Genomic DNA, 17,267 nt, shown 5'->3' on the forward strand with positions numbered 1-17,267 from the left:
GCAATTTTTATAGCTCCTTCACAATAATGAAGCCACTCAATAGTGAAGTATATATTGTAGTTTTTTTTTAAAACTACAAGAAAATGATGCAAACTGAACTTAAAATTAATGACAACAGAATGAGAAATTTTTCAGTATTTCCAATCTGCTTTTCTTTATGTTCTCTGGTCAGAGACAGAATGTGCACATTTCTACACTGTAGGGACAAGTAGATGTCTTGCCTTCAGAAGCTTACATGGTGTTATTTTACGGGATTTCAAAGAGGATTAATGCTCTGTCAATAACCAATCTCCTGACTTCATTAATCTATCAACAAGTTCCATGCAGTGGCTTTTCTTATACTCCGATGCCACTGTGTATAAAGCACCATTAACAGCAAGGTCAAATGATATAATGGAAGAATTATGAGTGAATCTATTAAATTCAACTGGTACAGTTGATGATTTACAACATCCAATCAAATCATTCATAACTGAAATAGCATCTTATATTAGCAAACTGTCTGAAATGGCCATTGGGAATCACTGAATACCATGTTGATCATCAAGCCATCTGTCTATTAGAATGATTTCAGCGGGGCTGTGATTTATTTCTTATGTTTAATTATGTTCACGAATAGCAATTCCTCCATTAATAGCTTTAGTTGTGCTTTTAATGATATGCTTTTGCTATCAGCATCAAGCATGGAAGGTGGACGGGGGCAACTCCCCCAACAATCAAGTAATCGGCTTACTGATGCTCATTTTCAAGACTCAAAGTGCACAACTGGGCAAGGTGCTGAGTGGCACCATCATCTGTGGACCAGTAAAAAGTCAACACCTTCAAGAGAAAAGGAGAGGAAAACAAAAATAAATGAATATAAAATACTGCATCTGGATAAGTCACACAATTCTCCAGTTTGGAACTGTTTTGTAATTTTAGGAATTAACACCAGTGCAAGCAAAAGAATCCTAATGTCATCACAAGCACTTGTTCAGATACAAGCACACATTTGTACTGGTAAAGGATTTAAAAATAAATAATGTAAATACCCAAGTTATGAATCTGGCTCAGTTTTGCAAACCTACAATACACACAGCATTTCTCTTTGAAGCTTTGCTTAAAAGATGTCAATTTCAGGGGTCTTAAATACCAAACTGATTTGGAAAACAGTGAACTTACCTGCGATGTAAACTTTTTAGCAATCTTCCCACTACAGCGACAAGATACTCTGAAAGGCATATATGACACAGCACCATCACTCTTAGGATTAAGCAGCTTTGCAGGTGAAGGTGGTGTCTGCATCACCACATTATTCTGAGTACTTCCTTGATTTACTGAATGAGGATCATAGTGTCCTGGTAGACTTGCATCAACAGCAGTGGTATGAGGTTTATCCAGCTCTAACCTTGGCCTTTTTGTTGTTTGGCTGCTCTCCTGTTGTGTTGACCGTTCTATCCCAGTTTCTGTAACCTCCAAAGTACATTCATGTTCTTTGCCAAGATTCCATAGAGACTGCCATTTGGAAACAACATCCAGCCATTTATTAGGTTCTCCCATCACATACTTCTGAGCTACATGAATTCCTTTACCTAGGAATTCAAACAAAAACTTGTTCAAATTTTCTTATGGAATATACAGTCAAACTTACATGCAGCAAATTACAAATCCAATAGAAACATTCATGAACTGAAATAACCAAGACTGGTGAAACACACTTTCACAACTTGCAAATTTAAAGAAACACTTAAAATACTCAGCGTCATCATATGCCTTCATGTCTTTAACTCCCTCAGATTAAATAACCCTTGCCCATACACATTTAAAACATCATATTGTTTCTATGTGGCAAATGCTAGAACTACCAGAAATTCCAATTACCAAAACCTACAGAATACACTTCCATTTATTTCACTCAGATTACCACTACAGATATGTATTTGAAAGTCTAGACTCTATTCCAATTCCCACAGAGTTGCAGTAAAAGTCACATATCTTAGAAAACTACACCAGGGAATATTTTCACTAGTGTAGCTATTAATCTAATCCTGTCTTCACATAATGATATCCAAAGGTTACCAGATAATAATCAAAAAGCATGGATGATTAACTTTACATGCTAACTCAGGTCATGATTAGCTAATTTCAGCACCTATCAGGGATCACATCTGATGTCCATATAGCTCAGCCAATTAATCTTGATCAACAGAATATATCAACTTGGAAAATAAATCTGTTCTTCCAAGGTTACTATTGTTAACTTAAAAAGACACAACCACATCATGCCATTTCATAAAATGTTTTCATATGTGTTAGGGTGTTGGTGATGCTGGCAAGTCCAGCATTTATTGCCCATTCCCAGCTGCTCGAGGAGGTTTGGTGAATCACCTCCATGAACTGCTGCATATTTGTGGCGAACGTACTCATATCAGTTTGGTAGGGAGTTTCAAGACCCACCAACAATGAAGGAACAGCACTATATCTCCAAGTTAGGACTGTGTGCAGCTTGGAGGGGAACCTGAAAATAGTGGTGTTCCCACGTGCCTGCTGCCTTTATCCTCCGTGGTGGTAGAGGTCATGGGTTTGGGAGACGTTGCGAGAGTAGTTTAGGTGATTAACTGCAGTTCATTTGGTAGATGGTACTTGCTGCAACCAGTGGCAGTGGGAGGGAATGAACGTTTAGGCTGCTGGATGAAGCGCCAATCAAGCAGAATACTTTGTCTTGGATGGGGTTGACATTCTTGTGGTTGTTGAAGCTGTATTCATTTAAGCAAGTGAATGTTATGTGAATAATATTATGTTATGTGAAAAAGTCAAAATAATACAGATCCAAGTTTTAGAATCCATATTCAGAATTGCTTTAAAGCTTTATTGTTATAAGTGTGTTTAATGTAATAATACTAATTATATACTGGAGTAGATAAGATGGAAATTACTTTAATAAATGAATCTTTGGTTTATACCAGCCCAGTGAATGGATCAATAGTTGACTATATAACCCAAGTTTTGGGGTCTCATCTCCTGTTATGTCATGTTGACCAGAAATTCAGTAGTCCAGTATGCCATTCAGCTTCAGCATGCATTTGAAAGCATATGTAAGCATATAGCACAGTATCTATGCTTGTTTCCTGGCAATTCAAGAGATTAGAAATGGAGAGTAATGAAATGTCTAACACTGTTGGATCAACTTACTTCTTGACAAATCAATTTCATGCACATTAATGCACATGACTCCAATCTGCATTTGTCTTCTTGAACCTCATTTTTCCACTAACATGAAACAAATTCTGTTGAACAAAAAAAATTATACTGAACCTTTTTTTTGAAACAGCAGTTAGGGTTCAAATGGAGTACTTTAGGAAGTATGTTAAGCCCTTGGCAGGTTACAGAGATTTACCAGTGATAATCCTTTCTCATTACACAATAACATTACACAATAACCAATTCCTCCTTCAAGGTATCGTCACCAATTTGTTTAGTCTGTGTGTAGATTAGAAATACCCACGATTACAGCTGTACCCTTATTGCATGCACCTCTAATTCCATGTTTAATATCATCTCCAACATCATTGCTGCTGTTTGGAGGTCAGTTTCCTTGCCCCGTGGTATTTCTTAGCTCTACCCACACAGATGCCACATTATCTGAGATAATATCCTTCTTCACTATTGCATTAATCTCTTTATATAGCAACACTCTCCCAACTCCTTTTCCTTTGTCTGTCCATCCTAAATATTGAATAACCCTGTATGTTCAGTTCCCATCCTTGTTCTCCCTACAGCCACGTCTCCATAATCCTGATTATATCACACATATTCATAGCCATCTATGCAATTAATTCATCTACTTTATTGCAGATGTTCTGTGCATTAAGACACAAAGCCTTTAGGCTCTTAATGTTTTTGTTCTCTTCATGATTATTTTGCACTGTGAACCTGTTTGCTTATTGCCCTTGATTACTCTACCTTCCACTTTTTATTTTCTCCTTTTTGCCTTTTGCTTCCCCTTCCTGTGTTCCCCTGCATAGGTCCCCATTCCTCTGCCATTTCATTTCAAACCCTCTTCAATGGCACACACTAAATAACTCACCAACAACATCTGCTCTGGAACTGTCAGAGTCCTACCTCTCCCAGAACCAGTTCCAATATCCCAGAAATTTGATTCCCTCCCCTTTACACCATTCTTCCACCTGATTTATCCTTCTATTTCTACTCTGATTAGCACATGACACTGATAGTAATCCTGAGATTATTACCTTTAAGGCCATATTATTTTTAAATCTACTTCCTAAATTGCTATATTCAGGTGGTAGGACCTCATCCCTTTTTTTAACCTATACTGTTGGTACCAACATGCACCATGGTAACCAGCAGTTTGCCCTCCCCCACTCCAGAATCTATTGCAGCCACTCGGATACATCCTTGACCTTAGAACCAGGGAGGTAACATTACATGCTGGAGGAACTCAGCAGGCCAGGTAGCATCTATGGAGGAAAGCAGGTCGGGTCAGGACCCTTTTTCAGGACTGAAGATAGGAAAAGGGGAAGCCCAATATATTGAAGGGAAAAGCAGAGCAGTGATAAGTGGACAAAAAAGGGGAGGCGGGGTGGGCACAGGGTGATGATAGATGCAGGTAAGAGATAGTAATAGGCAGGTGCGGGGGAGGAGGAGAAGGCAGATCCACCGGGGGATGGGTTAAAGGTAAGAGAGGAAAAAAGGTAGAAAAAAGGGTAAAAAAAAGGCTAGGAAAGGGAAGAAGAGAAGCATGGTTGGGGGGTGGGGGTGGTGGAGGGAAGGGAATTACCTAAAGTGGGAGAATTCAATGTTCATGCTGTTAGGCTGCAAGGTTCCAAGATGGAAAATGAGGTGCTGTTCCTCCAGTTTGCGCTTGGAATTCTCCTGGCAGTGGAGGCGGCTGAGGACTGACATATCAGTGATAGTGTGGAAGGGGGAGTCGAAATGACTGGCAACGTGGAGATGCAGATCACGGTTATCGACAGAACGCAGGTGTTCTGCAAAATGGTCACCTAGTCTGCGTTTGGTCTCTCCAGTGGAAAGGAGGCCAGACTTGGAGCACTGAATGCTGTAGATGATATTATGGGAGGTGCAGGTCCCTGGATGGAGGTGATGTAGGGGCAGGTGTTGCACCTACGGCAGGGGCAGTGGAAAGTTCCCGGGGTGGGAGTGGGCTGGGTGATGGTGGTGGTGGTGGTGGGGGGGGAGAGGAGTGAACTAGTCGTGGAGAGAGCGGTTCCTGTGAAAGGCAGAAAGGGGTGGGGGGAGATATGCTTGGTGGTGGGGTCCCGTTGGAGATGGCGAAAGTGGTGGAGTGTCTACACATCATTCTCCGCCACTTCTGCCATCTCCAATGGGCAACACATCATTCTCTGCCACTCAAGAAAAAGCTATCCTTTCTACAACTGTACTTGCTATCTAAAGCATTACTCCACTTTGTGTCTGACCAATGATTCTTATAGTTTTACAATTATTGAGCTTAATGGAGCTGCACCTGCTATTATTTGGGCTACTTTTTGAACACGAGAACAGCATTTCCCCATTTTCTATCAGTTAGATCTACAGAGGTTAGTCTGTAAAATAAAATGGTTCACAAATTTCTTAAATTTCTGTTTACTTGTGGCTAATTCATCTATCCCATAATATTTCAGTTCAAACTTACTTTGTTCCTTTGCTTCACCACCAATGTTCATAAGCATATACTTCATTAGTATTATCACCTCCATCTCAATTAAACCAAATCTTTGAGGAATCATAATTTAGCCCAATGATCACATGCTCATCCTTGAGTTCAACTCTGTTTGGGGCTGCAAATGAATCATTTTCCTTCAAGAAAATGGCTGAATTGGAAATGTAATGTTTTTTTTAAAATATGCATTAATGCCAAAAACAGGGGTCAATCAATTTTGGATTTCATTGTTTCTCTGAGAATTTACACAAGATTAATTAACTTTAGTTGGATTGACAGATTCAGTCATTGACATTAACAAAGTGACAGTATACAAACTCAATTTAACCAGTGATTTTTTATTACAACAAAAAACATACATTTAGCCAGCTGGCAACATCAAGAGTGTAATTCCTGGAAATTAAACCATTATATGTATACCCTGAACAAGAATTAATGCTCAGTGCTGGAGTATAGAGTGCAGAACATCTATGTCACAGTGATTAAGCTTGTGAGGGAACAAAGCTGTCAAAGCAATTTAAGTGGACATTGGTTATATATATTGCAATTTTGTTCTCATTCTTTTATTTAAAATCAACAAAATGGGGACCCTATCTGGCTCACCAGGCCCCTGTTAACCATGGTTCCCTTGAACCCAGCTTCGCCCTCTTTCCCGCACTCCCTTCAGACACAGGGGGCCCTCTTTTCCATGCTCCCTTTAACCTACCAAGGCCCGTTTGCCACACTACCTTTGAACACATCAGGGCCATGTTTCCATGCTCCATTTAAGCCTACCAAGGCCCCATTTCCTACACTACCTTTGAACACATCAGGACCGTTTCCCATGCTCTCTTTAAACTCACTGGGGCCCATCTCCAGCGTTCTACTTAAATTTGCAATGTTTACTGGAATATTTAGTATGCTACCGTGCAACATCTAAAATATGCACATTAAAAGTGTACTAGGGTATCAATAGGCAATAATATCCAATTGTCTTAAAAAAGGCCAGTCTGGTACCAAAGTCGCATTGATATAGAAAATTCTTTTCAAATTTGGATATGCACAGTGCATTATTTTTCAGGTGTCTCATGTTCATGTAAATTAGAGCCAGAGTCACAGAAAATTTATGATGCAGCAAGAGGCCATTCAGCCCATCATGTCTGCGCTGATCGACAATAACCTACACAACTTAATCCCATCTTCCCTCACCAGTTTCAAATCACTACAGTCACAGCTCTTCAAATATACCCCAAGTACTCTTTGAATGTGATGAGGGTTTTTGTCTACTGCCATTTCAGGTACCAGGTTCCTATGATTGGAAAAAAAGTTAATCTTCTTCTAATCCATCTACCAATTACTTTAAGTCTATGCACCCCCCCCCCCCCCCTTATTTTTGACTCCTCAATATGAAAATAAATCCAGCCTAATTAACCTATCCCGGTCACTCATAATTTTATACCTCACAATTAAATTTCACCTCAGCCTTCTCTCTTCCAAAGAAAACAACCACAACCTCTCCCTCATAGCTACAACCTTCCAGTCTGGGTTACATACTAATAAATCTCTTCCGCATTCTCACCAATGCAACATCTTTTTTTATTATTATTATTGTATTTCCTTAGGACATTGAATTAGGCCATTTAGCCCATCAACTCTATGCCAGTTCTCAGAGCAAGACCATCAATTGCACTCCTCCACTTATTTCTCTGTTACCAGGGAGGATTGGAAAGCTATAGTTAGAGCCTTTGCGATTTCTTCTGTTGCTTGGCTGCCTGGGTATATTTCACCTGGGCCACACACTTTGTTTTAATACGTTTATCTCACCTAATGTTTCACACTCATTCACTTCAACTATGATGAAATTCATCCACAAGACCTTCTGTAGAACAGTTGGACTGAAGCACATTTAGACAGAGAAAACGTATGTTTCCCCAAGTACTTTAAAAATGTAAAAATAAATAATTTACATTTCCAAGCATTTGTCTGCTGTTCACTCTATCTTAAAAGCAAACCAGAAGATATTTTTCATAGAAGTATCCTCTCAACTGGATCATGAATGAGGCTATTACTTTAAGGACAGCATTCTTTCATAAGCCACAAAATATATTCTTGACCAACTCTAAAAAGTTTTCTCAAGAATCATAAGATCAGATAAGTGGGAAATACCAGCACTGTTCAAAGAGCCATCTTTTGGATGAGACGTTTAATTGAGGCCACGTCTGCATTTTGAGTGGATGTAAAAGATCTCATGGCTGTTTTATTTTTGGAATCGATCAGGGATGTTACTCCCAGAATCCTGGCCAATACTTGTCCCTCATAGGTAATGGAGAGGAAGATACAATTAAAAGTTAGTCGACACAGAGCAACTTGTAGATCTGACATACTACAGTTGCTTTGCCTTGACCTTCAGCAGCATCATTATCAGTCTCTTATCTATTTGCAATACCTTTGAGGTCATCATTTATCAGAAGCTTTACTGGAATAGCAATATCAACATCAAGGCTCCAAAAATAGGAACAGACGCTGGGTAATTTGGAATAAGTGGTTCACTCCCCTCAAAGGCTTGGCATTACCTAGAAGGCACTGGAGGAAACACTTTTCCCTTGCCTTGATTGCTGCAGGTAGAATTATGCTTTAAATTCAATACTTTCCATGTTGAGCAGTTCACTTGACTACAAGTCCAAGTGTTTTGTTGGTTGACTAAAGAACAGGCAACAGTAACTGAACTTCCTTTGATATGATCACTATCTGGCACTAACAGGATTCAATTTTAACTCACCACTTGACAGTCCAATCCTGTAGTTGGAATGGGCTGCTTCATCATCAGAGAAGCTCCATATGTCACTGAACAATGTTAGTAAATAGCACAAGCACTGACAAAACAGAGAGGTCACCAGTGAAGCTGTTGAAGGGCCTGTGACAATTGACCTCTAACAACTGGCATCTCTTCCTTTGCAGACTGATAAGGTTGTATCCACCAGAGGGCATTTTCTTTCACACTTATTGATCTCAATTTCTGTGGAGGTCATTGATATCATATTCAATAAAAGGTTGTCTTGACATTGAGGTAAGCTACTCTTGCCTCTTCTCAGGTAATCAGCCCTCATGAACATGCCTGGATCAAAGGTATGGGGGCGAAGTCAGGTTGCAGGTGAGCTGGCATTATTGCTGAATTCCTGCCATCGTTGCACTCTTGGAGAAAACCAACTGAACAATACAGAGCCAAAGTAAATCCTATTTTCCCTCCTACATTTGTTATACCTTTATAATCACCCACATTATATACAATGCCAACATCTATTTCGTATATTACAACAAAAACTATTTTAGGAAAAGCTGCACAAGCAAACCCTGTCTATTGCCAGAAAAACAATGATAATGTTAGATGTAAAAATAAAAGTCAAACATATTTTATAGCACCTTTATAGCTTGGCATCTGGATTGGGGGCAGCTTTTTCACCAGTAAAAATAGTCGCTCTGCGCATTTCAGGTTCTTTAGCTGTTTCAAATCTGCATCAACTGTAAAGAACACTTTGCCTGATATCTGCTCCACCTACAAGTATAAGGGAAGGAAGACAAAAGTCAGTATTTTTTGGCCTTTATCTTCAGGCCCCCATTTTTGTTGTGTTTCTGTATTTTTTTTTGTTTCAAAACAACTTTATTTTAAATACCTTACATTTAAAAGCTTAGTGGCCCATGATGCACCCCAGCCCCTGCAATGCCCACTGGTTGCAGAAGGCCTGCAGTGAACCAGAGGACACTGCATGTACATTCTTTAGGACAGCCAGGCATGAATACAACCTTGGAAGATGGGCAGGAAGATATCCTGCTGCCTGAGTCAATGAATGACCACCATGGCTAATTAATAGCTTATCGCCACGATGTTGTATTAAATTAAATGTAAAGATTTTACAAGAAGGATGCATTTGCACACCATGTGAGCAAATTAGTACAATAACTCAAGTATATAAGACAAAAGTTAAAACACAAAAGCCTGTTTGAGGGAAATTTCAAATAAAAATGTTTTCTAAAGGTAGCATGAACACAAAATCCATGTGATTCACAGGTACATTGCACCATGCTGTTACAAGTTGCATGAAACTACATTTTTAAACATTCACAAATCGTTAAAAAAATAACTATAGGTTAGTACAGAATTCTCACGAGGGGCTTCAAATCAACTTTTGGATGTATCAACACATCTCTCAATCTTGGACTAGGAACATTTACTTCACAGTTCCAAATTACTTATCTATTAAGTTATGAACATTCATAACTTTTAATGGAAATGGGTTTCATCATGTGATGATAGGAAAATCAATGGTTGTAACACGTAGCTTTTTTCAAACTGCAGCTTTACCTCATTAACGGCAAATTTGCATCCCACTCACAATTATGCTCTCTGTTACCTAGAGGCTCAGAATTTCAGACTACATAAACAATATAATTTCATTAAACTACAAGGACGTGATTGCACTGGAGAGGATGTGGGGAGATTCACCAGGACGTTGTCTGGGATGGAGCATTTCAGCTACGAGGAGAGACTGGGCAGGGTGGGTTTGTTTTCTTGAGGAGACTGAGAGGGAACCTGATAGAGGTATACAAAATTATGAGGGGCACAGATAGGGTAGATTTTAGGAAACTTTTGCCCACAACAGAAGTATCCAAAATTAGAAGGCATATGTCTAGGGTAAGGAGCAAGAGGTTTAGGGGGGGAGTTTTTTTCACCCAGAGGGTAGTTGGAATCTGAAATGAACTGCTTGTGGGTAGTGGAGGCAGGTATTCTCACAACATTGAAGAAGTATCTAAACAACATTTGAACTGCCAAGACATGGAAGGCTACGGATCAAGTGCTGGTAAATGGGATTAGTATGGATGGGTACTTGATGGTCTGCATGAACATGGTGGGCAGCCTATTTCTTTGCTGTGTGACTCCATAACCCTACAGGCTTTAGAGTTGCATAAATAGCCATTTTTGTTGCTGGTTTGAATTTTTGACCCAAATCTTATGAAAAGGTTTCCCTGAAATCGTATGAAACTTCACAGTGGAGAGAAAACAAAATGAGGCTGAGAAGATCAGAATGGTGGGAAATGAGAGGGTGGGGAAGATGGGAGGAGATTAAATAAAAACAGGAAGAGGGAAAACTGAAGAATCTGTGGAATCCAAGCACGGGAATGGATGAAGCCAGCCAGGGTTAAACTTGAAATGGTAGCCAATTCTCAGGCCTCATTATAATATTTAAATGATTTAAAAAAAAAGCACCTCCTGTGGGCATACTGGTTGCCTGCTTCTATTAAAACCAGAAATGAGAGTCAGAGGCAGATGGATTAGGATCTCAGATTTTTGACTGAAATAGTCTGGATTTTGTGGTTACATCGTTTTTGCAGCTGCACAGTTTGATCCCAATTTTATCAAATTCATCACTGGCAGAGACCCATCTGCAATGACCCCTCTTCCCACGTCCAGGGTTACCTCTTGAGGTTACCCCAAGGATTCATTTTTGGTATCTTCTTTCTTCTTATCTGTACAATGCCCCCCAAGCAACCAACTCAAGAACAGCACTTTTGCACATGCATGTTGACATAGCCAGATAAAGCAGTCATCTCGCGATCTCTATGTGCAGCATACTGCATGACGAAATTTCTTCTAGCTAAATACTGGGAAAATTGAAGCCATTGGATTTGTCTCAAACTCCCTGGACCCCAAACCCCTCCTTTCCCTGGCATATTGGAAATCAAAGCAGGCTTTGCAAGCTTGGTGTTGTATATGGCCCCTATGTTAGCTGCTAACTATCTGTTCCATCATTTGACTGTATATTTTCACCTCTTTAAAATTGTTTTACTCCATCGACCCAAGCCCCTCTGCTGCTAAAATGCTCATGTTCCAACAAAAGAGACTATTCCAGTGCAGGCCTCTTTGTTCCACCCTCTACAAACTTGAGGTTGTAAAAATAACTCTGCTGTCCTAACCTAATTTGAAAGAAGTCCCATGCAAGAGAAGCATTTTTGCCAACATCGCATCCCAAGAAACAAAAATAAAACACAGACCTTGTGTACAACATCTAGTGTTCATGGTTAAAGCTTCCAATATGCGACAGTTGTTAGACTCAAGTTTCAGGATAATTTCACTACCATTTGAATTAGTAAATTAAGAAGTTAGTAAAGCAGCCAGTTCCACATTTTTTAAAAAAATAATTGAATAAGGAGAGGTTACTCAGTCCATCAGGTCCATTCCAGCTCTTCATAGAGCAATCTTGTCACTTCCATTCCCTTGCTTTACTTTAGTAGTCCTGCAGATTATTTTCTCTCAAGTAACAAACAAAATGCTGGATGAAACCAGTGGGTCAGGCAGCGTCTATATTGGTTTCAGGACATTCAAGGGTCTCAGCCTGAAACATCGAGAGTCTATTTCCCTCCACAGATGCTGAGTTTCCTCCAGCATTCTGTTTGTTGCTCCAGATTCCAGCATCTGCAGTCCCTTGTGTCTCCATTTCCCTCATGTCTATCCAATTCACTACTGAAAGTCCTGATTGGTTCCACTTCCATTACCCCAACAAACACCATTATAAAAATATTTCTCCTAAGTAACCCTCCATTTTGCCCTTATTTTATATCTGTCCCTTGAATCAGTCAATAATGATCAGTTTCTCTTTATTCTAAACCCATTGCATCCCAAGAAACACAAATAAAACACTGGACTTGTCCAAATTCATCATGACTTTAAAAAAAAGTACACTCCAGATTCTCCTGTCTACTCTTGTAAATGAAATCCCTCATCCCTGGAATCATTTTTAATAAATCTTTTCTGCACCATATCTTCCAAACTCTGCTTTTTCTCCTTAGGTCAATCTCGTCCATGTTGCCATTGACCTTTCAATCCATAGGTATCAATTTTCCTAACCAGTCTTATATAGAACTTCATTAAATGCCATCCTAAAATCCTACAGACAACACCTGCAGCACTCCTTTCATCAACCTTCTCTGTCAGCTCATCAAAATTATGGAATGAAAGTAGTGAAATGCAATATTGCTGTAACAAATCCTTGTTATACCAAGTATTCATGGTAATAGGCCCTTCAGCCCAAGTCCACACAAATCGTCAAGCAGCCATTTATATCAATTCCATTTTATTCTCCCCACATTGCCAATAACTCCACCCAGATTCTACTGCTCACCTACACACCGAGGGAAATTTACAGTGGCTGATTAACCCATCAAACCTACACGTTTTTGGGATGTAGGAGGAAACCCATGTGTCACAGGGAAAATGAGCAACCTCCACACAGATAGCACCAGAGGTCAGAATTGAATCCAGATCGCTGAAGCTGTGAAGCAGCAGCTCTAGTAACTGTGCCACAATGTTGCCTCTTTCATCTGGTTGAATGCATCCATACAACGAACAACTTATTCTTCATTTCTATTCTCACGTGCAAGAGTCTGTTGAAGACAGACGGGCGCATCCCTAACAGTACAGTGATCAATGTCCTCATGGAGAATTTTACTCATGTGATTGGGGATTGTTTAAATTGGCAAGGATTTGGGCATGAAAATATGGTGGTAGTCAATAGGAAAAAGTGTACAAAGAAGTGAGATCATTAACTAGCAATAGAATATGAAGTAGCAACAGCATTAGATAGAAGTTGACAAAGAAACCATAAGCAGGACAAAACAGATGTGTGTGTGTAAATGCACACATCTATTTATACATACACACATCTGTTTTATCCTGCTCATGAATGGAGAGTTTCACACACAAATGGGATTACAGTGTAGTAGCAGATGATCTGAAACATGGCTGAAATAAAGGACAGGGCTGGGTAATTAAAATCACTAAGTATAAAGTGTTCAGTAAAGATAAGGTAAAAAGGAGACAGCAGCACTATTGATCAAGTAGTCTTGAAGAGAGATGTCCTTGACGTGTCAAGGACAAAACAAATTGGGATAGATTTAAGAAACAACAAGGTTGTCATCACACTGCTAGGAATTTTCCAAAGGTCACTAAGTAGTGAGAGGAAGATAAAGGTGAAAAAAAAAGGCAAGAAAATTGCTGAAAACAGCAAAAAATTGCAGAGTGGTGATATTTACTTGATCAGCATATTTTTCACCCAGTGGAATAAGCAGATCAGATGGACCAAGTGGAACACTACTTTCAGAAGAATGTAATTGTATAACTAGATGCAGTTGGTGATTCAAAGGCTAAAGAAGCAAGCTGTAGTGTAATGTTACTGATTCAAGATTTAGTGTAACTTTAAAGACTGTAGTTTGGACTTGGTTGCTGATCTATTGTGTATTCTGGAATGTATGTGGCTGGTGTTTTGTTTCTTATACATTTGAACAACTATATCTAACATTCTGCTGTATTTATATGCCAAGTAACATATACCAGCTCAGTCATTTTGGCTGGTTTATAAGTAGGCACGGATATCTACTTCCTAAAACCTGTTTAAATGGGCTTTTAATTACAATGTTCATTACAATGAGTTACAGAATAAAGTGACTTGGACTAAAATCTTGCTGAGGTTGCTTTGCCACACTACATAAAATGCTGGTAAAAGAGGAATGAAAACTACAAGGAATAAGCTTATTTGTAAGTAAAGGAGATTCACTGGCATTTGTTAAAAGAAAACAAGTCTCCATGGAGAACATCTACTTTTTAAAAAAAATGTTATCCCTTGTTCTTCTTGGTATAGACTAATTCGGAGTTGAATGCATTGGCACATCGAAGTTTATAGATAACATCAAAATTGAAAATAGCAACAGCCTGAAGTATCAGAAGCTTCTTTTAGTGGACAAAAAGTGGCACATCGAATTCAATCCAGAAAGTGAGGAATAGAATATTCATGAAGACATACACGGCAAGAGAATACATAACCAAATATATATATATATATATATATACACACACACACATACATACATACACACACACATATATAGTAACTGAGGGTACTGGAGTACATGCTCACAGATCCCTGAAAATGGCAGGACAAGTAGATAAGGTGGGAGCTAAGATGGTATACAGGATACTTGCCTTTATTGGCCAAAGAGAAAAATATACGAGAAGGGAGGTCATACTTAAACTGTATTGAACATTAATTAGGCTACAACTAGAACAGTGTACACTACATTTACACAAGTGATGTGAAAGCTCTACAGATGGTGCATAGGATATTTAGAAGGGACACGGGCCAGAGAATAATGGCTGCGAGTTATGTCTAAACTGGGAGTTTTCTTTGGAGTTGCATGGTGGCACAGCGGTTAGTGCTGCAGTCTTACAGCTCCAAGAATCCAGGTTCAATCCTAAACTTGGGTGCTGTCTGTCCGGAGTTTGCACATGGTCTTGTGATGGAGTGGGTTTCCTCCTGGTGCTCTGATTAATTGATCACTGCAAGTTTCCCTTTAATATAGGTCAATAGCAAAAAGAATCAGAGCAGTTTGTTGGCACGTGTGAGAAGGAATAAGTTACAAGGGTACAGGAAAATAAGGAATAGAGGAATGGGAGTAATTGCATTGCTCCTCTGGGAGCATGCATGGGCCCAGTGGGTCTCATTCTAGGTGCAAGATTAACCAAGCTTTCTAAATATCACAGCAAGGACCTAGTTCCTTCAACAGAGGACTCAGTAACTAAGTACTGAGCACAGGTTTGACAGAAGGATTACAGCTGATTTGAGTCTAAAAACAAATCTCCTAATGAGTGGTGGGAGTCCGGAACTCTTTAAAAGGGTATTGGAGGCAGAAACTCTATGCCAGAGGAAAAACAAAAAGAAAAGTCACTTATATTTCAAAAGTACCTGTATGAACATTTGAAGAGCTGTAATCTGCAGGACTACGGTGCAAATTGGTAAATTGGTTTACTATTGTCACATGTACCGAGCTACAGTGAAAAATTTGTCTTGCATACCATCCATATAGATCAATTCATTACAACAGTGCATTGAGGTAGTACAAGGAATGCAGTGTAAAGTGTTACAGTTACAGAGAAAGTGCAAGGCACAATAAGGTGAAGCAGGATTAACTGACCTTCTACTGGGGAAATGAAATTCTGGTACTCTCTGACCAAAAGGATATTTAAAAAATGTATTCATTTATCACCCTCTGATTGGTTGCTAGGGCAGGACAGAGAGACTGAAGGAGATAACCACGCTATGGCCTATAGTGAACGATGGGCCAGAGTCAGGCAAGGATGCCGAATTTCCTTCCCTGGTGAATGTCAGTGAGCCTGATGTGTTTTCAAACAACAATCTGGTAACTTTGCAGTGACAACCACAGCACCACCACCACGCAACGTTACAGGATGTGCCCAGAAAACAGTCGGAGAGCAGGGAAACAGACCCTTTGGCCCAACTGGTCCATGCAGACCAAGATGCCCATCCAAGCTCGTCCCATTTGCCCGCCATCCGGAGGAAGGGGCGGGCATCCTCACCACAGGGGCGGCCATCCTCACCACAGGGGCGGCCTGCAGGGGGAAGGAACAGGGGAAACCCAACTCAGACGGGCAGGAACACAATGGGTCGAATGGCCTCCTTCTGTGCCGTCAATTTCTGCGAATGTCTCTGCCTAAACGCCACACGCTTGGGGTCTCAGCAGGAGCACCATCCGGTCCGGTCCGTTCAACGCAACCGCAGCCCCAGACCCTCTCCAACCATCAGGGAGCTCAGAGGCCGAGTGCCGGGGCGGGGCCGGCGGCCTCACTCACCTCCCAGGCACCCAGCTTGGCGCGCACTTCCTCGGCCAGAAAGCGCTCCAGCCCGCGGCTGGCCGTGCAGAAGTAGCGGGCCGCAGCGCTCGGGGTCGCGGCCAGCGGCCGGGACGGTTCCTCCTTACACAGCATGATCGGCGCCCGGGGGGAGGGGGGGGGGGGAAGGAGGACAGTTGCTGGGGAAACAGAGCGGAACTCCCGTGACCAACCGGTGACAGGGAGCGCGCGCAGACCGGTTTGAAATTAAACCGCCAACCGGCGCGCGGCAACGGGGGGGAGGGGCCGCACTGTCTGCACTGGGGGGGGGGGAGTGTCTGCACTGGGGGGGGGGGAGGGTCTGCATTGTGGAGCGCGGGCTGCACTGGCTGCTCTGGGGAGGAGGGAGGGGCTGCACTGTAGAGCGCGGGCTGCACTGGCTGCTCTGGGGAGGAGGGAGGGGCTGCACTGGCTGCTCTGGGGAGGAGGGAGGGGCTGCACTGTCTGCACTGTTTGAGCAGCTAGGAATGAAAACAGCAGAACTGAAAAAGTAATAATCTCTGGATTGCTACCTGAGCCACATGCAGGTTGGCACAGGGTCAATAAGATCAGAGAGTTAAATGCGTGGTTCAAAGATTGGTGTGGGAGGAGTGGGTCTGAATTCGTGGGTCATTGGCACCAGGATTGAGGAAGGAGGGAGCTGTTCAGATGGGACAGGCTCCACCTGAACCACACTGGGACCGGGGTCCTGGCGAATCGTGTATGGCTGTAGATAGGGCTTTAAACTAAGTAGTAGGGGGCTGGAGTTCAACAGATTGGAAAAGTATGGATAAAGTAAAAGGGAAGGAGAGTGCAGGAGAGGTTACTGAAGTCTCCAGAATAAAGAATAAGACAGAAAGTTTAGAATTTAATTTCAGGCACATGGAGACAAAT

At 41.0% G+C, this 17,267-nt stretch overlaps 1 protein-coding gene across 3 annotated transcripts in view; it reads right to left on the minus strand.

Annotated features, from left to right (window-relative positions):
- Positions 1-16,568, minus strand: part of thumpd2 (THUMP domain containing 2) — a 34,379-nt gene extending 17,811 nt beyond the window's left edge. The window contains exons 1-3 of one of the 3 annotated variants that reach the window (XM_052024211.1): positions 16,356-16,568; positions 9,080-9,212; positions 1,162-1,571 (exon numbers count right to left, since the gene is read on the minus strand). In XM_052024211.1, the coding sequence (XP_051880171.1) occupies positions 1,162-1,571; positions 9,080-9,212; positions 16,356-16,490 (678 nt within the window). In that variant the 5' untranslated portion in view covers positions 16,491-16,568. Of the gene's footprint in view, positions 1-1,161; positions 1,572-3,171; positions 3,247-9,079; positions 9,213-16,355 lie in introns of those variants that run through there. The other 2 variants (XM_052024213.1, XM_052024212.1) reach the window with 2 other exon arrangements.
- Between the last annotated feature and the right edge of the window lie 699 nt (positions 16,569-17,267).

This window comes from Pristis pectinata, chromosome 10 (assembly GCF_009764475.1).
Source record: "Pristis pectinata isolate sPriPec2 chromosome 10, sPriPec2.1.pri, whole genome shotgun sequence".
Classification (NCBI taxonomy): domain Eukaryota; kingdom Metazoa; phylum Chordata; class Chondrichthyes; order Rhinopristiformes; family Pristidae; genus Pristis; species Pristis pectinata.